The sequence below is a fragment of the Saccostrea echinata genome, unplaced genomic scaffold, assembly GCF_033153115.1.
Source record: "Saccostrea echinata isolate AGI-Se365-2 ecotype Australia unplaced genomic scaffold, CSIRO_AGI_Sech_v1 ptg000015l, whole genome shotgun sequence".
Classification (NCBI taxonomy): Eukaryota; Metazoa; Mollusca; class Bivalvia; order Ostreida; family Ostreidae; genus Saccostrea; species Saccostrea echinata.
In genome coordinates this window covers 2,080,001-2,102,673 of record NW_026889764.1, presented here as the reverse complement: position 1 = coordinate 2,102,673, position 22,673 = coordinate 2,080,001, and the positions used below count along the sequence as shown (strand labels likewise).

Here is a 22,673-nt window from a genome sequence, read left to right as displayed (position 1 = left end):
AGATAATTTATAATAATATATAACAACTACGATAAACAATGCGTTGGAAATATCTTTAAATGCCATTTCTTTTTAATTTATTGCCCAGCATGCATGTAGTTTTTTTTTTTTTTTTTATTAAATGACACTTTGATGCCATTTAAATAATATGACCCCAGGAAGGGATCACATGCACAAAATAGATTCAGAAGTTTACATAAAAATGTATAGAGGAAAATCTCATTGATGAGAGCATTAGACTACGAATTCCTACACATACATATTGTTTTTAGTGTGTAATTCAATATATATGATTGGTTTGCTTACATGTAATATCACCTTCAAAATTATATTTTACGATGTCGATTTGAGCTACTAAAAAAGCATAAGTTACAGCTAAACTAAATGAAAATGTGCATTAACTGTTTAAAAGTTATTTAATTGTTGCCTAAATGTAAAAACAAAGCATCACATACAATTAAGTTTTAAAACGATTCATTATAATGACCTTCCGAGTGATTTTCCACTGCTCCCGGCGGGTGAAAATGGCTTTGTAATGGAATATTATTATGCAAAATATTTCCCGTTTGTGAATTGTCGTTGTGTATGATTGCTCTTGTTAGGTGCTCGTTATAGTTTTTATAAGAAGTGGAAGCGGAATAAGAAGGCACAATTTCTGAATAAGCAGGAGGTGGATCCATCGTGTAAGGTGGTGGCTTTAGTACGTGCTTAAAATCGGGATCAAAGTGACTACCTGAAAAAATAAAACCACGAATTGAGAAAAAATATTTACCCTCTTTGGCAACTGTGCAGTTCAGGCAATTAGTATCTTTGGGGGAGGGGATGTGTTCGATCCGAGAATAGTTTTGCTCTTAATTTAGGTTAAACAAATCTTGTCGGAAAAGAGAAATTTGGAACCCCCTCCCCCCATCCCATGAAATAGGTTTTTTGAGGCAATTTTCATTTTATTGCTTGTCATTTTATTTTTCAGGTATATGTTGTCAATTTTTTTTTATCCCCACCCCCTCTACCTTTTAAAAATTGATGATGTACTGATAGTAAATTGTATAGATTGTACATTCTGCTTTTCTTCCTTATTCTTTAATCACAAAAGGACATTTAACAAATATTTCTACTTCATTACCAATCATCAATGATTAACATTAAAATGAATTGTGTATCAAAAAGACAACATCGTAAATGTTGTGAAACTGTGAAATATGCAAGGCAAATATTATTGCCCATCGGCTTCCTAATTTATGAAATAAAAAATAAAATGTTGACTATCTCCTTCAAAAACAGAGCTTCCAGCAAAAAAAATGAATGTAAGGTTTTGTTTACAAAAAAAAAGAAATACAAGTCTCTCTCTCTCTCTGATTTGTACTCACCGCTTGAAATAATGGCTATGGTGTTCCGACTGTGTCCCCTCCCAAGTGGTCTAATGCTGGTTCTCTTTTGTTTGTTTTTCTGTATACAGCAAAATATTACACCGGATACCACACCCAAAAATACTAGCCCTCCAAAGGAACATCCGACTATTAAACCGATACTGTAAAAGAAGATCATCCCACATAGTACAAAATAATGTCGACATAGTATTTTTCTTTTTTTCTTTCTTTTTTTTTTTTTTGACTTTGAACTATTATGTTTTGATGTTAATATCTATAAGGTAGGAAATTTAATATTCCATAGATTTCTGTTCCCGAAAATTAAGCAAATAAGTAATACCTTTTAAGCGTATACATGTATCAATATTGATATTTGGTGGAATTGGATTAAAAAAATTAAACCCACCACCCTGGCTTTTTATATTAGAGCGCTGAGCATAGTCAAAAATTGATCATATTTGTATTTACTGATCTGTAATATTTTAATGAAGAACAAATATTTATATTTGTATAAGTATTGTATTTACTTATCAGCACAGCAGTATTGTTCGTATGCATATCCACAACAACCGTGTTCACAATACAGATAGCCCCGGAAAGAATTAGGTCGGGATTGGTCATCGTTACGGCATATTTCCCATGATGCAACCTCTGAAATTATGAAAGTATTACATTTTTTTTCTTTTAAAAACATTGATCGGGTAACAAGGACTTTATTTATATAAATCTTCATAAAGTTTGATAAATTTATACGGTATTATCTAAACGTTTAATAATATGAAAATTAATAATATCACAAAATATAATATATTTAATTAGTCGAAGATTAATTTTAATTGCCTGTTAGACGCTCGCATTAGACGCTGCTCCAGAAAATTTACCTTAATTGTTAATTAAATCTCTAATCATGAGCTTCCGTAGATTATGGAATTCCATAGTAGATAGCTATAAATTGCATAATAGATACATAATGACTGTAAATTTCTTATGGAAGTTTTTGTAGACAAATGTAATTTTCTGTATAGTGTGAGCTTCTGTAGATAACTTGATGGGATCTTTTGAAGATAACAGAAAACTTCTAGTGAAAAAGTTTGTAGATATCTGTAAATTTCTGATTTGAGCTTCTGCAGTTAACAGCAAAGAACTACGCACGCTAACTCTCGATTCCCGCCTATATTTTACAACATTTAATTCAATACTAATGGCAATTTGGTCGTAAAATCTTTTTTGAATGGAAAGAACTGATAATTTTAATGCCAGTTTTAAATCATTAATTACCCCTAATTCCAGCTCTTTAAATAAGGGGGGTAGACGATATTTTCCATTGAAATCGGACTTTAAAGCATCAACACATTTTAAAATATTCTTGGATATGAATAAATGTTCCTTAAATCTTTTCTTATGTTTTACGCATATAAAATTAAACATACATTATTAATAAAATACAATGTTTTAGTTGTAAACCCCTTTGAAATTGGTGAAAAAAATAAGCATTTTTGTAGTTTTTTTGTCTGTAGACATATGCCCCCCCCCCCCCCCCCCCGTGAAACACAAAAAGCTTTGGTATGAATTTGTGAAATGGCATTCCATTTTACCTATAAAAAGGAATTTTTGTTTCATGGAGGGGAGGGGGGAGGGGGAGATGATTTCTATAGTGAAAAACACGTTTTACCCAAATTATAGAGTTATCTCTCTTTGATTTCCCAAAGAAATAATGTTTTATGAAAATTCATATAAATATTTATATAAATATTAAAAATCATTCAAATGTGTTAACTCCTGAAAATTGACTTGGGTATGCTATCGTTCGCAGTTCCTACTGATGTGAGCTTTTGAAGATTACAATACGAATTTTGATTGAAGATTTTGTAGATCTGTAATTATAAAATTCTGGTGAGAGTTTCGTTGAGCTGTAAAATTCTGGTTTTGTTAGTAACTTTAAATATCTGGTTTGAACCTTTGTAGATAACTCGAATCTTCTAATACAGACTGCATATTTCTGATATTAGCTTCTAATATATTTTTTTTAAAACATAAGCTTCTCTAGAAGTATATGCCTCGGCCTCGGCATTGGAGGTGATACAAAATGTACAAAAAGAACGCAAACTTAAACTTATTACAGTAAAAGAGCTACATGTAAATTATTCATGTGTCAAATTCAAGTTACTTAACACCCTTCGCTTTTAGAGAGGGATACTATAGTCAACGCCATGCATTATTTTTGAAAGTGCAATAAAATCGATAATACACGATCTGGATAACGGAGATGAGGCTTCGTTTCCATGAAAAAGGAATTAAATAGTTGCATTAAAGTTCAGGTAAAATATCTGCTCGAGAATGTTACAGCTACTTTCTGTCTATCATATGCAGGGACATACGTCGGAAAAACTATTTCATTACTTTGATGGTCATGCACGCGACATTTGAAACTCAGAAAACTAAAGCCACATCTGTATACAGTGTATTACGAGAATACGGATTAATATAATAAAGTAGATAGTGTAACCGGGAAAGTATTATCCGTATCTAATCAATGTGTCTATTAAAGCTACAAGAATTTTTTTTCCCATGTAAAAAATTTAATTAATTTCCCTGAGATTTAAAAAATCCTACTTTCATAAAAACTCAAGTGCATTGTTTCTAATATTATAATACTTTGTTACTCTGCTTTACTCTGACATTAATATTTTGACTATTTTCTTGCTAATTAATGCCATGGTTTACTATGATACTTTGAAAGATACTTTGGTCTGCTATGGAAAATTTTTCTTGCTCTATATTTTTCATTCTGAGGACAATGATACAAGCATGTAATATCATATCAATGATGTTTCTTAAAATAAAACATAAGTGATGCTGAGTTGTCTTGGAAATTAAAAAAATAATAATTGGAAACTGCAATTAATATACAATTATTTACGCTTCACTTCGATCAATATTGATATTTTTCTGGTGAATAACAAACCATATTCACCACCGAAAGAGTCAATAGTTTTATAATAGCAACCTTAATATCGACTAGAAAATTAAAATTTCATTTCATAAAAGCAAAATAAAAGAATTTGATCAAATTTCAATTTGCGTTCATTATCTAATTTTATTTTCAACATCAAATGGTAAGAGTGGGCTTGTCAATTTTCACACGTGCAGTACATACATATAAATATCAAATCCCACTTCTTTCTGACTACCAAAATCATCATTCCATTATCTATTTTTAAAAATAAGTGAAATTAATAATTTATGGTAAATGCTTGTGCTTTAAATCAATCATAAAATAACAATCGACATTATTGACAATAGATAGTGTCCTAACCTTTCAGTCTTCCCTGTCTATAACTTATTCATTCATGGAGTCACCGTTATTGGATGATGATTTAAAAACATTATATTCAAGACAAGTGTAGATATGCATCAGAGTTGTGCCATTTTAGTTGCAGAAAATTATATTTATCTTTTAAAACTCATTTATTAAGAAATGAATTTAATATCTACCTAAGTTAAACTGGTATTACCTGGGTTGGAGCTGTTTACGCTTTATAAACCGCGAAGCGGTTTACAAAAAAGCGTAAACTGTTCCAACCTAGGTTATACCAATATAACTTGGGTAAATATTAAATTCATTCCTTATAATTTAATTTTTCATCATTAAGGGAAAAAATAAGACAATTTCTCATTCAAAAATGCCTTGTCATGATCGGAAATAACGGGAAAAATCCGTCGACAATTCAGTGTGTAAATAATGGCCTAACAATTAGTATGAAAAACGTCAGTCAGCATTTGACTCAATGATAAATTGTATTTGTTGACAAGGTCATTGTATCGACCATAGAACTTACGAAATGATGACTTCAAACGAGACTGCTGATATTCTTGTTTCATCAACTTGTTTGTCAATAATTTACCTCGTTTTAGAAATTGTACATACGTAGAAATAGTACATACATAGACTCTTGCGTATAGAATCAACTGAGAGATATAAACCCCGTATGCAGGTGATGAAGGTATATTGCTGCATAAGTAAGGGAAGTTGACGATTGAAACGTTAAAGTCATCACGTTTATTATAAAGCTTGGTTGTTAGATAATCATTAACGTCTTTCTCAAGTAAAATATCAAAAAATATGAAATAGATGTGTCAACTTCTGTAGTATTTTTTATCTCAAGCCCACCGGGATATATCATTGACATAAGAATGGAAATAACCATTGTTAATTGACAATACGTCGTCGATATATCTAAATGTCGAGTTGAAGACCAAAGCAAGTGTTTTCTTCTTTTCACGCAAAAGATGTTTAACAAATTCTGCTTCATATGAATACAAAAATAATTTAATTCTGATTGTAAGGCTGTATTTGATTGGATAAAAATTTTACTTTATATCGTATAAAATGGGTTGCCTACGTCACAATGACTTGCGTCAAAAACGTATCTATCCGCCTGACGTTACATTCAAATTTTGTACAAATTGAAGTCATTTTTTAAGGACAATCATCTTTTTTTCTTACACCAAATGAATGAAAATTAAATTATAAGGAATGGATTTAATAGCTACCCAATTTATACGGTATAAACTGGGTTGGAACAGTTTACGCTTATTTTATAAACCGCTTTGCGGTTTATAAAGCGTAAACTGCCCCAACCCAGTTCTTTCCCCATCAAATGACGCGTTACCCCATCAAATGACGCGTTACAACCAAAATTAAATTATTTAAGGAATGAACTTAATATAGCTACTTAAGTTATACTGGTATAACCTGGGTTGGGGCAGTTAACGCTTTATAAACCGCGAAGCGGTTTATAAAAAAAAGCGTAAACTGTTCCAACCCAGGTTATACCAGTATAACTTGGGTAGATATTAAATTCATTCCTTATAATTTAATTTTCCATCAATAAGTTTAAAAATTAAGACAATTTCTTCTTCAAAAATGCCTTCAATTTGTACGTATTTTAAATGTAACGTCAAGCGGATTAATACGTTTTTGACGTAAGTCATTGTGACGTATGCAACCCAGGTTATACGATATATTCTAATTTTTTATCCAATCAAATGACGCGCTATAACCGAAATTAAATTATTAAATTTTGTCCTAAAATTATTAAAAGGATAGATTTTGATAAAGTCAAATTATAAGTCTAGCCTTTGTTTTTATTAATGTCTTTAAAAAATCTCTCTTTTCTCCAAAATGAGTAGAGACATGTAATCTAAAAAATATACATTCAGGGTTCTCTATAAAAAAAGATAACTGGGGTAATCAAACTTAGAATGTTAGTCTCTATTCACACACATACACACACCCTCACACACTATTGACTGAAATTATGCCACTGAAGATATTCATATAAGTAAGATACACAGAAGTTTTAAAAATATATTCAGCGAAACTAAGAACGTCAGTAAATTATACGTGATATTCGACAAAACAGTTGCATTATGTTGTTATGGTTTGTTTTTAAATTATAAGCAAAAGCGCTCTAGTATCGATTTTTAAAAAATCCAAGTTAGCCGGTGGAAATAGGTCAATGTGGTCAATTGTCCATCATTAGACGTAAAAATCAGTTTATTATATCAGGAATCAAATCTTAATTACCACTTTGGGTCGCTGATAATGTAATTATATATCTCATCAATTCAGTGAATAATAATTTCAAGTTTATGTTTCCATAGATACATTTATCTCCCCTTAAAATCAATAGAGCAAATAGTTTAACAACGTATAGCAACCGCAAAAATAGAGAAAACATTCCCAGATAAGAATAATGTTTAATTATTATGATAAATTGCAATAGAATAATACATTGAAAAGCAAGAGAGAGAGAGAAATTGGAAGGTACTTGTTGCAATAAAAAATTATGTTGATTTCGAACAAAATAATGATAAATTGCATTCTTGATACCTACATGTACAATTCATATAACTCAATACCACGCATTCTTTGATTTATTCAGTAACACGTTCACATTTGCTCTATGCCCATCACAGTTTGTCAGTCCTGCATGTTTTGTCAATACAATGTCTGTGTTTAGTTAAGACTCTGCTTTCATCGCAGATAACAGAATTTGAAATACTGAATTTAGATTTTTCTGAGTACAGTGTACATACAAGCACTTGCATTTTGTAGGTTTCTTAGTTATGTCCAAGAATAAACATCATGCTTAGTTTTGGGAGTATCCATCGCTGCATCGTGATTTTGCATTCATTTGAATTGCTGTTGTCGGCAGTAAATATTATGAACCCTACATCTTTAGGGTATACTTTCTGCATACATTAAACTAGTTTTTGTAGTTGATGATATATCCTCCTTTCCAATTAGATACCTTTGGTCAACGCCAAATGCCTTGACATGCCTTTTGAAAGTTTTTCGAATACGAGAGCATTTGAAATGCAATAGTTAACAGATATAAGGGATTAAATATTTTAAAAGTGGTTCTTCTTAACTTAACAAGAACTGTATCCGAATTATTTCATGCCCACTACCCATGATTTTTGTGTCGTGACCTTGAATCATCTTTTTGGCACAACCCACCCTCTTGATTAAAAAAAAGGATCATTAGAGGGGGCACAACCGTAAATTAACTTTGTTTATATACAGGTAAAAATACTGGGGGCACGCCCCCGTCCCCCTTTCCCCGATTCCTTCGGCTCCCGACAGCATTACAAGTAGCCTTCACATTATTTAGTGGCCTTGACTTTTGGAATATGAATGTTTTGTAAAAATCATTGTATACCGTTAGGTCATGAGCAACAGCATACCTAAATTTGAGTCCATTGGTGAGGAGCTGGACGCGATTTTGTGACAGAAAGACAATCAATATATGTCCTCCTATTGGTGGTGACGTAAAATTTTATATAATACAGGCTTACGCCAAGCTTAACCTTACCGTTCTACTACCTTTTATTTTGCACAAAATATTTGCATTATTCACAATTATTTCATATCGATTCTCGAAAAAAAAAATTTAATTTTTTTTTATTTGCTATTTAAATTTTGGAGCATTTTGACAAAATTTCGACAGTGTTTTCTTTCTTACTTCACTTTATGGAACACATCTTTTGAATCATTTTATATTGTACAATGATTTGTCTAAAGTAAAAGCGTTAACATCTTAATACACTTTATTTTGTATATATAAACTATACGTCTGCATGCAAGATTGATGCAATAACAAGTTTGAATAGCCGCTTTACAGATTAAATGTAACACGATATCTATTAACTGGGAACATTATATTGATTGGGATAATTTCAGGCATTTTAAGACCAAGACGTGAAAAATCAACAATCTTCAGCACGCAGCTCTATAGTAAGGAGGATTTGCGTATACTGCTTTTTTGAGTCAATATGAGAAAAAAAAAATCCAGCTTACCTGAAGAGATCCAGAAATTCATCATCCCTAAGATGAAAGTTTCAAACGACATTTTTATACGCATTTCATTGACAAGTGTTTGTCAAAGCACATAAAACCGAATTCACTATCCAAAAGCTCATTTCCTTAAATGATGGAACATTACTGTTGTCACCTGAGGACTTCTTATCTATATGTACCCTTATTTTAATTTTCTATCGAAGTAAGCCCTCAAACTGGGATTTAAAATTCTGAAGTTTACACGGAGGCAATGATTCCCGGCCGGGACGTTTTGGAAAGGTTTGATATCCGACTATTGACCCGTTTTCCGATCACAATTTACAACCTGTAAGACTATTCAAGCAGGGGAAATCGATTTATACTTTTTTGTTTTTATTTCTAAATCCACTCTAGCCTTCAACTGCCTTAAATACTTCTGTGATCGATTTGATGTTTTGAGAATTAACTACAGATGTTAATAAGATCATTTTCTTACGATTTTATAGAAAAAGGATACATGTGTGCTAGTAAATTAAAGAATTAAGCGTGGTCAGTGTATTTTTTTTTCAGCAAAGAATTATGAGGTTTTAATGAACGAAATCAAACATGCTGAATTTAACACATACATTCCAATACTCTAAACTTTAATCAGAAGTGGCGAAAGGTTCTCATATGTAAAGAGTAGGCGTTTTTGATGATCAGGAGCATTAATAACAATATATATATATATATATATATATATATATATATATATATATATATATATATATATATATATATATATATATATATATATATATATATATATATATATATTGCAACAACCCTTAAACTAACATAACTGTGAATTTCTTTGCGCTTTCTATATTAATATTTCTTCAATTAGGGCAGTTACATTGTATGTTAGTTTAAGAGTTGTTGTAAAATGTGCTTTATAAATAAAATTAATTTATAACAATGTGTATCGGTAACTATCCACTAATAAAAATAATGTCCAAATAACTATCTCTCCTCCATTCTCAATGAGCGTGTAGTGTTGAACAGCGCCGCGAGAATTCCATCGGCATCCAAATCAAGTTTTTTGACTTGCCTAGATGGCCGAGCCGTCTAGCGCGCTGTTCCTGAACTGCTAGGAGACAGATTTCGTAGGTCGAGAGTTCAACCCCTGGTTGGGGGCGGAAGAGGGCATCGTTATAAAAGTGAATTTCTTTTTGCTTTCTATATATATATATATATATATATATATATATATATATATATATATATATATATATATATATATATATATATATATAATCTAAAATTGCTAAGTTATTATTAAAAAACAATTACAAAAGCGTTTTATAAATAGTAACTATACCTGCATGAAATCAAGAACCTTGTACATGGACAAATCAAGGTAAGCTTCAAAAATATACATTCTCTAAAAGGTAATCAAATAGTACGGAGTGTTCATTCATAATTTTCCTCTTCGAACCAGTTGAACTTTCTCTGAGGCTTGGGGTAGAAAAAATGTTAATTACATGTAACCATCATAGATACTGTCTAGAATATACCCAATGAATACATGTGTACTACTAATCAGATATCTTCAGTTTCGTTGTCTATTAACTTTCAGCTATAGAGCTCATAAGGGTTTTGAGGGTCTCGAGAGATGTTTCTTTGGTCTCTGAGATTCACATTCACCTATAAAACTTCGAGTTAATGCCCACCGTCTCAATAAGGTTCTGCCAACAAGTAACTTGTCACACAACCTCGTTTTGGTAACTATGAAAATGCTAGGTAGCTGAGTGACAATTGCAAAAGGTGAGTCTCCGGCGTCTTTAAATAACCAGAACCTAAGACTAAGGAAAGGCAAAACCAAGGAAAAAACCACTGGTCCTCGAAGTCCAACGGATTTTGCTTAGGGTTAGTAACCCTTACATGTAAAATATCTAGCTACTACAGAAACCAAAGCCGAGGATAATACTTAGTAGTATTAAGAGAAGGATGGAAAGTACTCGGGAAACTGAACACATGATGGATGGCAGTAACACCCAGCAGAAAACGATATCCAGATAGTGGACGTTCTCAGACCTACAAAAGTGTCTAAGGGCGGTTGCTTGAACATCCTGTCATATTGTAATTTTTGAATTTACCGGGTGGTAGTAAATACAAAAATTACAATATAGTTGTCATCTTGTAATTTTTGTATTTACTACCACCCGGTTAATTCAAAAATTACAATATGACAATCCACCAGACGGGAAAATTGGATAAAGTCTTAAAAGAAATGGACAGGTACAACATCCAATTGCTAGAAAGATGTCAAACGAGGTGGACAGGAAATGGGGCTCAAAAACTGGGCACTGGTCCTCAAATTATTTACTCAGGTAGAAACGATATTGATGAACAACTCAGCAGTAATACAGGCTTAAAAATATGTAGGAAACTACATACAGAAGTCCTTGTTAGATTGGAAACCAATCAGCGATAGACTTCTTTTTTCCAGATTGTATTCAAAGCATGCCAAATAAACAGTTGTAGTTTGATACCCACTAACGGAAGTCATAGAAGAGGAGGAAAATGCTTCTTTTTATGAAGAACTGCAAAAAGCTGTGGAGGAAATGTCAGTTCATGATGTACACCTTATATTTTGTGACCTAAATGCAAAAAAAGTTGGCTCCAACAATGAAGGAAAAGAATCCATAATGTGCAAATATGGCTGGTGTTTGATAAACATCAATAGTGGTAGACTAGAAGATATTTGGCAAGAAAATAAGTTAATTATTGGAGGCACCATCTTTCAACACAAATTATCATGGACTTCTGGTCACTCAAAGAACAATTAAGACTGCTCATGTACCGATAATCCAAAGGTGGAAAGGAACATTGCAGGATGTAAGAGCATTAAGAGGGGCTGATATAGGAAGTGACCACACTCTTGACCTTGTTTAACTGAAATTGAACTTGAAAAAGGTTTAGACAAGAGAACGACGTCTCACCTCAAGTGGATGTGTACAAACTCAAAGTAACCAGTCCCTTGAAATCATTTCAGCTGGATTAACATCCTAAAAAATAAACAACAACTCAGCATTGCACAATTCAAGACGGCACTCATAGAAACGGAACAACACACTAGGGTTAAAAAGGAAAACGAAGGCAGAATAGATGTCATCTAAGACCTGGGGATTGGTCAAAATAAGACGCAGAACAAAAAAAAAAAAAAAAAAAAGAAAATACTAATAGCCAAGTCTCTCAGACTTCAAGACTAGCTAAAAATAAATTACTCAGAACAAGGAAAAGTAAAGCAAAGCGCACAAGGGTTTATGTTGACAGGCTAGCACAAAATGCAGAAGAAGCTGCCTCTAAACGGAAACGGGAAAGCCCCAGGGATCGACGCAGAAATGTTGAAAGCTGAGGAAGTATTAACAGATACATTTCTTGCTGATATGGCAAACAAAAACTGTACTAGATGACTTAAAGGTTTCATGGTGGATCTAGTCAAAAAATGGCTGAACGACACAAGTAACTGGAGAAGAATCACTGTATGTTATTGTCAGTTACCAACAAAATTCTTAGCTGAGTCATCTTGAACAGAATGGCCTCAGTGGTAAACCCATAGCTTCGTTAAGAACAAGCTGGATTCAGAAAAGTAAAGTCATGTGCAACTTACCAGATATGTTCTTTGAGGCAGATGTTAGAACAGAAAAATGAATGGAACACAGCGCTGTATACCAATTTCATTGACTTCGCCATAGCATTTGCAGCATACATCGTCCTGCCCTATGGAAGATCCTCACACATTATGGCACCAGAATAAGACCATTTTCATCATTCAGGTGATTTATAAGGATTTCTAAGCAAAGGTGATCTGCAGAACAGATCTGAAAGTTTCCCAGTCCAGACAGGGGTGCGAGTAGGGATGTCTATTCTCATCACAGTGGCACTGTTCTTTACTTTCTGAATAGCTGGATATGAAAATCACTACCAGCCAGATAAACAGAAGAATAAATCCAAGACTTTCAAATAGTCACTAGAAGACGTACCTTGACTTTGCAGATGACATCACTTTCTAGCACAGCGGCATAAGGATATACAAAGCAATACTGTTGACCTAATCCAATATGACAGGCAAATGGGGCTAAATATAAATGTCAACAAAATTAATATATTTTGAAAATAATCCAAATGTGGACAAGCCGTGAAGTCACAGATAACAACAAACAGAAATAGACGATTTTTAAAATCTTAGTAGCAAGATCACAGCCAATAGACATTTCACCATAGATGTTGAAAATATAACAGCAAAAGTCCTTGCGACCTTTATAAATCTGCAGAACATCTGGAAATCTTTAATAATCAGAACCAAACTAAAGATAATAAGGACAAACGTTACTGGAGTCGTTCTTTATGGTTCTGTATCCTGGGAGGTGACAAACAAAACAAGCATTCTGAGAGTATTGCATTAGCAATACTAGTCCCCTACCGGCAAGTGTAATCTGGTTCCCGTTAAAAATTGAAAATGCAACAATTCCGTCTAAAATCAATGAAGCGGAACGAAATGCGAACTTGATCTATAACTCATCAAGGTAAAGAATCAATTCAATATCTTCAAGCGTTTAGAAAAAATTTGCGGAAAACCCTGAAAAATTGAAAAAGTCGTAATTCCGCCAAAAATCATTGAAGCGGAACGAAATGCAAACTTGATCTGTAACTCAACAAGATACACTCATATACCAAAAATCAGCTCAATATCTGCAAGCGTTTAGAAAAAAGTGCGGAAAACCAAGTGGGACAGACTGACAGACAGACAGACAGACGGACGGACAGACTCAGAGGAAACCTATAGTCCCCTCCGGTTTCACCGGTAGGGGACTAATAACACAAAGGCTAGACACCTTCCAAAGAAGATGCCTCCGTAGAATACTCAAGATATTCAGGCCAAATAAGATCACCAATGGGGAGATATTTGAAAGAACATCAACAGCTGCCATAACTTACCAGATAACAAAAAGAGCTGGAAATATAGATTGGCAATGCCTTAAAAATGGAAAAGGCAGATAAACCTATTTAAGCCTAAAGATAGTAGTCACCAGGAAAGCAAAACAGAGGGAGGCCAAAGAAGACACGTCAGCAATCTATAGAAAAGGAGGTCAAACGCAACACACACACGCGCGCGCGCATCTCTGACAAAGACGGCTATCCTTGTTGCAGGCTTTATGTGCCCTAGGCACAATGATGACTAGATTAAGGCAGTTTACAAGTGTTCAGTGCATTCAAGAAGGTAAATAGGATACATATATACTAGGGATGTCAACGAATAGTCGACTATCGGTTGAATGGAAAAATGCAATATAAAAGTGAAAACGTGATGAAAAATTCTCACATCAAATTTGAGAAACCGTACGGTCTTTCCTCAGACACAGTCGAAAAGATAAATAAATTTTCCACAATCAAAACTGATGACTTACAGTACAGTAAAGCAGTAAATATATATATGCTTTACTCTCTCTCGAACTATTTATCAATTATTGCCTTTGTTGTTTTTGTAATAAATTAATATAAATAAATCGCGTTACTGGATTTTAGTTATAAATTAAATACATGTAATTGAATATGATCTCGTACCATGTACCAATTATATTTGTTATGTTCAAATGCAAGGAACACGCCGTTTCCGTGACATGTTTGACATTTTGATTATTTTTAAAATTCGCTTATATTGTAATGACTTCTTGATATCCGGGGCAATCAACAGCTGAACAAGCAGTATTTAACTGTTTAACAATCTCACGGGCACCTGAATTGTGTTTTAACCCCCCTCCCCCATTTATTTTAATTAGCTTTTAAAATATCGTGCTGGTAAATTTTTAACGCTTTCTAAAATAAAAAAAAAATGACTTAACAGACCGATTTATGAAGGAAAATTTAATGGTCTTTATTTATTCCATAATAATAAGGCTATACACACGAACATCTGTGTGCAACATAGGCATTTTATGTTACTTTTTGTATCAATTTAGGTAGAAAGGTTTTTGAGTTATAAATCCGTCATGTACCGGTGAAGTTTGAGATAAAATTTTATTTTCAAAAAAGATTCCGAATATTCGGCTATCGTTCGAATAATGCAATCGAATAATCGACTAAAGAAAATAAATGTTCTGACATACCTAATATGAACATATGCATGTACAATAAATGATTTGCCAAAGTAAACATGGACCTCTAAAACATCAGAGGTGGGATCGGGTGCCATGGAGGAGTGAGCATCCCCTGGTCACACCCGCCGTGTGCTCCTTATCATGATCGGGAAATAACGGAAAAATCTATCGACAATTCAGTGGGTAAATAATGGTCTGACAGTAAGTATGAAAACGTCAGTCAGCATTTGACTGCATGATATCGACCATAGAACTTACGAAATGACGAATTTAAACGAGACTGCTGATAGTCTTGTTTCATCAACTTGTTTGTCAATAATTTACTTCGTTTTAGAAATTATTCATACGTAGAGCATGCTTTTGCGTATAGAATCAACTGAGAGATATAAACCCGTATCCAGGTGATGAAGGTATATTGCTGCTTAAGTAAGGGAAGTTGACGATTGAAAAGTTCAAGTCGTCACGTTTATCATAAAGCTTGGTTGTTAGATTACCATTAACGTCTTTTTCTAGTAAAATATCCAAATATGAAACTGATGTGTCAGACTCTGTGATATCTTTTATTTCAAGCTCACCGGGATATATCGTATCGATATAAGAATGGAAATAACCATTGTTTATTGACAATACGTCGTCGATATATCTAAATATCGAGTTGAAGGCCACACCAAGTGTTTTCTTCTTTTCACGTATAAGATTTTGGACAAATTCTGCTTCTTATGAATACAAAAATAGGTCTACTAATAACATGTACTTGTCACTTAGAAAGAACACTATGCATTAAAAAAAGAGTTAGAAAACGAATTTAATTCTTGAAATAAAAAGTACTAAATGGTATATTTTATGGTTCTCAGTTTGTAAGCTTAATCTTTTATAAATGGCATGGTGTCCACTTTCATGATGAGTGAAAAGATGATGTAAATATCAAATACTAGTAAAGATGATGTAAATATCAAACACTAGTAAAATTGATGTAAATATCAAATACTAGTAAAGATGATGTAAATATCAAACACTAGTAAAGATGATGTAAATATCAAATACTAGTAAAGATGATGTAAATGTCAAATACTAGTAAAGATGATGTAAATATCAAATACTAGTAAAGATGATGTAAACATCAAATACTAGTAAAGATGATGTAAACATCAAATACTAGTAAAGATGATGTTAACATCAAATACTAGTAAAGATGATGTTAACATCAAATACTAGTAAAGATGTTTTAAATATCATATACTAGTAAAGATGATGTAAACATCAAATACTAGTAAAGATGATGTAAATATCAAATACTAGTAAAGATGATGTAAACATCAAATACTAGTAAAGATGATGTAAATAGCAAATACTTGTAAAGATGATGTAAATATCAAATACTAGTAAAGATGATGTTAACATCAAATACTAGTAAAGATGTTGTAAACATCAAATACTAGTAAAGATGATGTAAACATCAAATACTAGTAAAGATGATGTAAATATCAAATACTAGTAAAGATGATGTAAACATCAATTACTAGTAAAGATGAAGTAAATATCAATTACTAGTAAAGATGATGTAAATATCAAATACTAGTAAAGATGATGTTAACATCAAATACTAGTAAAGATGATGTAAATATCAAATCCTAGTAAAGATGATGTAAATATCAAATACTAGTTAAGATGATGTTAACATCAAATACTAGTAAAGATGATGTAAATATCAAATACTAGTAAAGATGTTGTAAATATCAAATACTTAGTAAGCAGCTCTATGACAAACCACTGAATAGAGACTTCAAGAAATTTATTGATAATATCAATCAAAATGTCAAGGTTTATAAACAGATTTGAAAGACTTTAAAGCTATATGATTAAAACTATTATTATATAAATCTACATACTAGATACAGAATAAACAGAGAGGAAAAATAGAAAATTACCAAACCCTTCAAAATATCAATACACTTCCTTTAATATGATTATCTCTAAAACTAGTAATTAAAAGTGATACCCGTGATAATCAGGACAAAATATGTATTTCACTTCTTGGAAAATTTTCTCACATCATTACAATTGTCTATTAATATTGTTAGCTCAACAATATATTATAACAAGTATTGACCCCCTACAAAGATTTTGAGATACAAAAGTTTTCATATCCTGACAATTAACAGTTTGATATGCAAGCTTGATAGTTCCTATTAATATTATTTATCTGTTCATTGTTTTAAATACAGAGAATATGAAGGCAGTTGTGGGAGAAAATTAACATTGCTTGAATTCTTCCACCAAATAAGTAGCTTTAATTATTGCCACTTCATGAGAAATTATCCAATAGCTGTACATGTTACTATAGTAGGACTTTGTTACCCCTGGCTCTTGAATGAATTGCACAGCAACTAAAAGGGGATATTAGAAATATACACACATGTGAACTGTACAATTATTCAATAGCAATCATAGAGCACTATAGAATTTACAGTAAAAAAGTCATATATTTACTTCTACAAAGGCTTAAATAAAGCAAGGCACTGATGAAATACAAGCTTTGCTTTAAATTTCAAATTTCATTTCTATTTCTTCCATGCAATAACTCATAATTAAAAAAGAAAAATGTATCATTAAGTTAAATACAAATCTTGCTTTGTGTACAATTGAAATGTTCAAAATACTATTGGGTTAATAAGAATATTTTTTAATCATTATACATAAAATGATATTTTATGTACAATAATTTTCCAACTATTTATCTAAAGAACATGGTTTCTGTTCATGCAAACTTTCTGCCTCATCTTTTGATATAAACAGCATAAATGATATTACAAAATGATGTCTATATATATTTTTTCTATATTTTACAACTTAAAATGGCCCTCCTAGACTAGAATGTTTATTAAGTCAAATATGTATGAAAGAATTTGAAACTGAAAGTTTCAAATAGAAATTGTTTAATTTGACATTATTAACAAACAATAATACTGTGAAATCACTAATTTTCGTGGGGTTTAATTTTTGTTGTTTTCATGTTATGAAGAGACCCACCAATTCATATCCTCCATGAAATGCTAAAATTTCAATCTTAAATGTGATTTTTTTCTTTTAACAACAAAATCAAATCCCCTTGAATCATTAATTTAACCTCAAACCACGAAAATTTGACCCCACAAAAATAAATAATTTTACAGTAACTCTTTTTATTACCAATAAGGTTACAATAAATCTTCCATTCATTATCTAATTAACGGATATTCTCATTAACAGAATAATTTACAAAAATTTATGCAACGTTCATACAGCAGATGTAAAACAATCTTGATTCAAATATATCTTCATTATAAGGCTTTATATGTTTACATATGCTAAACATCAGCAACCTTTAATGCTACAAGTGTTCAACCTTCTTTAACGACAGATGTATAAAGAAAAAGTTCATCTATAAATTTACCCAATAATTTAATTTTGGAATATGTATGATTTCAGTACTTTCTTGACTTGGTACACAAAAATTGTTATCTAAAAATCAAGTAATGAATGAACATTATTGGTGAATAACATTACACTGTAGATCAACTGCTGAATTTATTTCGTATTTGCCTTATTTTCAGAAAATGTACTTATTAGTACTATACCATGTATACAACAAATGATCTAACAATACATAGGGCACAGGTTATATTCTAAACATATTGAATAACACACATTTCCCCCATTAATACTGACATTCTTAAATGCATGTGAAAACTTTTTAAAAAGAGTAATATTTTTTCAAGTGCAATATTTTTGTAAGATTAAAAATTATGTCCCAGTTTTTAGTAACAATACAATACCAACCATGTCAATCAGTCTTCTAACATAAAATATAAAATGTCCATACTATTCCATTATGCATCTGAATGTCCCCCTCCTTCCTTCAGTTTATTCAGATTGTATTCAAAATTCTTGCAGTAGAACAGCTGGACTCCAACAACAGCAAACTTTTCAGGTGTTAGGAGCCTTATAAGCTTCTCCTAAAATTAAAAATAAACCAATTATTATGGGTCACATTCTCATTACATCTAGATATAATCTTAGAAAAGTATAGCAAAACTTATTAAATACTCTGAAATCTTGCCTACAATTATGAAAACTTCAAGTCCCAATTTTTTTTAATGTTGTACATGTCTATATATATATATATATATATATATATACACACACAGTTGAACTTCGTTATCTCGAACACTGATATCTCGAATACCATGGATATGTCGAAGTGATGTGCATGTCCCAACCACTTATTCTTTAAGTATTTTATCTTGAATCCTCGGATATCTCGAAGTCTTTTCTCTTTCCCTTTAAGTTCGAGGTATTAAACGAGGTTTGACTGTATATCAGATTACTCACTTCAATATTTTAAAACCAAGTATAATCATTGGAACCAAACAATAACATTCTGTAATCCTAAATATAGGAAACAGTTAATTGTGGGATCAATGGATCAGAGGGTAGTATTTAAAATGCTTTCAACATATAATATTATACAGCTATTTGACCTGGTACCCATATATAAAATCCATATACTGGCATTTATATATGTTCAACCTCTTTCCTAATTTTTTTCATTTGTTTGTCCCCATCCTCCATGAGAAAATTCAAAGCAGATTTACCTAACAAACTGCATACACATTTAAGCAGGGAGAAAAGCTTAATAGGCTTAAATTTGGGTTTAATGTGTTTTTTAGGCATTTGCATGGAGTAAAATTCAGTGACAGGTGCTATGCCATTAGAATGAACTGTGTAAAACAGGGCAAGCTCTGATCATGCCCTCACCTCCAACTCAACACTAGCTCTACTCCTCTCTAATATCAGATAGGCCTCTTGTAGTGCAGTAAGCCCTATACATTGCACACAGAATCTACAATGAAAATTCCTATTTGTTAGAAATTAAAAAAATGTTTAGTTACCTCTAGTTTCATATTGTCGTCTGTCTGATCCAAGAGGTCATATGCCCTTGCAAAAAGTTGATACCCTAATACCGCACAACAATGCCTGAAATTAAAAATGTGTATTTTGAATTTCATGATACATGATTGAATTTCTTTATGTTCAATTGTTCATCTGAAAATCTGATTTACTTGTCAGCAAGGAGTCTGAAATTATATGTAGTACATGGGAATAAAAAAGCACCATCCTAATGGGACCAATACACCCTTGTGAGGCAAATAAAGAAAGGACATTCTTTAAAATAGCTTAAAAAACTCTGCAATCTTGCATTAAATTGCGTATTGTCATAGCCTGCATCTGGTGGAAATGTAATTGGTTGAGGGTTATATACCACCTTTGTATCCAGCATAAGTCTACAAAGTTTCTTGGTTTTAAAGTAATCTCAAGACAAGAATGTTCAATGAAAACTTTTTAAAAAAAAAAAAAGAAATACTTTCATAAATTCTGACAAATCAATTTTTAAAAATACCACATACACAATTCAAATGCTATTTATTAATTTTCCTTATTTCTCAAGGAGGAAAAAAATACATTGTATTAAATATTTTCAGATGAAATATGAAGATAACCAACAGTAATCAAGCACAAAGTCCATTGAAACAATACAAATCTGGAGCAGAGCAAACATGGACCTATAAACATCAGAGGTGGGATCAGGTGTCATGGAGGAGTAAGCATCCTCTGTTGACCGGTCACGTCCGACGTGTGCTCCTTGTCCTGATCAGGCAATTCAGTGTGAAAATAATGGCCTAACAATTTGTATGACAAACTTCTGTCAACATTCAACTTAATGAAAGATTGTATTTGCTGACAAGGTTATTACATGTATATGGTCCATAGAATTTACAAAATGTTGACTTTAAACGAGACTGTTGATATTCTTGTTTCATCAACTTATAATCTCTGGATACAAAAATATCTACAGATTGATAGAGACAATAATGGATAGATAATCAAATAGAAGAAAGGATAGACAGACAGGTTCCAACGTACATGTAACCCCCCCCCCCCCCCCCCCCAACATCATTTGTAGGGGATATCACTGTTTCTCAATTCAAATTTGCCACTTTATCAAAAGCTCAAGTAAAGCAAAATTAAACACCAAAATCCATTTCCTGACATACTCTTATCTATATATCATTTATATTAAAACTAACTGTATCTTAAGTTCCTGGAATAAAAAGTGATTTTTTTAACATCAAAAACAAGGAAGTATTTAAGTAACACTTATGTATAAACATTATACTTACTTTTGCAGCTGTTCAATTTGATATAACAACATTGATTCTGGGTCCATTTTTGTTGAATCTGAAAATTTTCATTACATTATTTTTATCAACATTCTTCATGACTCCATACATTTAAATATTGTGTATCTTTAAAAATACACCTAGTAAATATCTGATAATAATATTCTATTGTACACATTTCTTTGTTTAGAATCTAGATTTTAATTTCTCATAGAATCTTCTAGTAAATTTTATTCATTTATAGAGTGTGTATAGAATCTAAAATTCAGAATTTATCAATTGCTATAGAATCTATTAATTTTATAGAAACTATATACTATTAGTTGTTACATGTATAAATTAAATCTATCAATGGTTATAGAACCTATCTACTCATTATTATAGGCTCCTTCTATTTATTCGTATAAAATATTCATCTATTAATTGATGAGAAATCTACCTATTCATTTTAAATGGAATATATCAAACATTTTTTTAAAAGAATTTACATGTATCTAATAATTTGTAACAGAAACAACCTATCAGTAGTACCGTATATACTCGCCTATAAGTCGTTTTTTTGGGAGTTAAAAACTTTGGTCCAAAACTCTTTATCTGACTTATATGCGAGTTATAAAAGGATTGATATTTTAGCGAGTCAATCACTCTAATTTAAGCTTAAAAAATACAACCGACTTATAGGCGAGTATATACGGTACTAATCCATCTATTAATTGAAACAGAATATATACTAAAAATTTGAAATGGAAACAATCATTCTATTAAATAAATAGTACTTATAATTAAAAAAAAAACTAGCTATAAATAAATTTATACCTGGTATACTTAGGGCCCCTTCACTTCCTCCTTGCCCATCCTGAAATACAGAAAATCAAGAACTGCTTAAAACTTTATCAACTGAAATATATTGATTTTAATTTTAAAGGAATATAGTCTACCCAATTACTGTTTGAAAGAAATTATATTTCCATATAATGAAAAACATAATGCATATAAATTCTGACCCATAACGGTAATGTTTTTTCTCTCAGCAAGCAATATTCATTATTACTACATGTAAGAAAATAGTGTATATACTTCAAGTTTGCAAATTACCTTAGGGAACACCTGTGTCAGGGTTCTGACCACTAGATTCATCATCTGGAGTGGATCCGGAGGGGGTGGGAGAGCAGCTCTTGCCTGATCAGCCTTCATTGTGCTTTCAAAGTCATCATCTTCCAATGAAATGTCTGACACACTTGTCATAGAGGACTTGGGAGGGAGGTTCTTGGCAAATTTTCCTTTTTCGTGTAAACCTTTCTTCATTGTCTTGTCTGTAACCGTCTTTTCCATGTCTTCATAGTTAGATGCCAAAAATTTGTCAGATACATTTGCAGTGTGTATGATTGAAGTATATTTATCTGCATTTGCAGCTTTAGGTTTCTTCTTCTTTTTTTCCTGGTTAGCCTTTTCATTAAGAGTTTCCATAAGCCCTCCCATGTCAAATTTGTTTGCGCGAGACTGATTGAGGGCACTGATAAGTATAGCACTCCCTCGCATTGACAATCCCCCAGCTCCCTTACCTTGAGGTAGAGAAGGCGGTGCCTAGATGATAAAA

General features: G+C 31.9%; 2 protein-coding genes across 2 annotated transcripts in view; both read right to left on the bottom strand.

The window, feature by feature from the left end:
- Nucleotides 1-397: 397 nt before the first annotated feature.
- Nucleotides 398-8,947, bottom strand: LOC133187707 (uncharacterized). The gene is made up of 4 exons (XM_061323109.1): nt 8,734-8,947; nt 1,895-2,018; nt 1,368-1,528; nt 398-733 (listed from the first exon to the last, which is right to left on the bottom strand). The coding sequence occupies exons 1-4, from the start codon at nt 8,795-8,797 to the stop codon at nt 465-467; spliced, it is 618 nt and encodes a 205-aa protein (XP_061179093.1). The 5' UTR covers nt 8,798-8,947; the 3' UTR covers nt 398-464.
- A 7,685-nt stretch (nt 8,948-16,632) lies between these two features.
- Nucleotides 16,633-22,673, bottom strand: part of LOC133187383 (serine/threonine-protein kinase Nek3-like) — a 22,420-nt gene continuing 16,379 nt past the window's right edge. Inside the window, exons 7-11 of the mRNA XM_061322732.1 lie at nt 22,172-22,660; nt 21,893-21,932; nt 21,077-21,134; nt 19,787-19,871; nt 16,633-18,850 (exon numbers count right to left, since the gene is read on the bottom strand). Coding sequence (XP_061178716.1) covers nt 18,725-18,850; nt 19,787-19,871; nt 21,077-21,134; nt 21,893-21,932; nt 22,172-22,660 — 798 coding nt within the window. The 3' untranslated portion in view covers nt 16,633-18,724. The remainder of the gene's footprint in view (nt 18,851-19,786; nt 19,872-21,076; nt 21,135-21,892; nt 21,933-22,171; nt 22,661-22,673) is intronic.

Coding starts and splice junctions, on each gene's coding strand:
- LOC133187707 (XM_061323109.1), bottom strand. CDS start 8,797: ATGCGTATAAAAATGTCGTTTGAAACTTTCATCTTAGGGATGATGAAT. Junction 2,019..8,733: donor GAATTTCTGGATCTCTTCAG/GTAAGCTGGATT, acceptor TCATAATTTCAG/AGGTTGCATCATGGGAAATA. Junction 1,529..1,894: donor CAATACTGCTGTGCTGATAA/GTAAATACAATA, acceptor CTTCTTTTACAG/TATCGGTTTAATAGTCGGAT.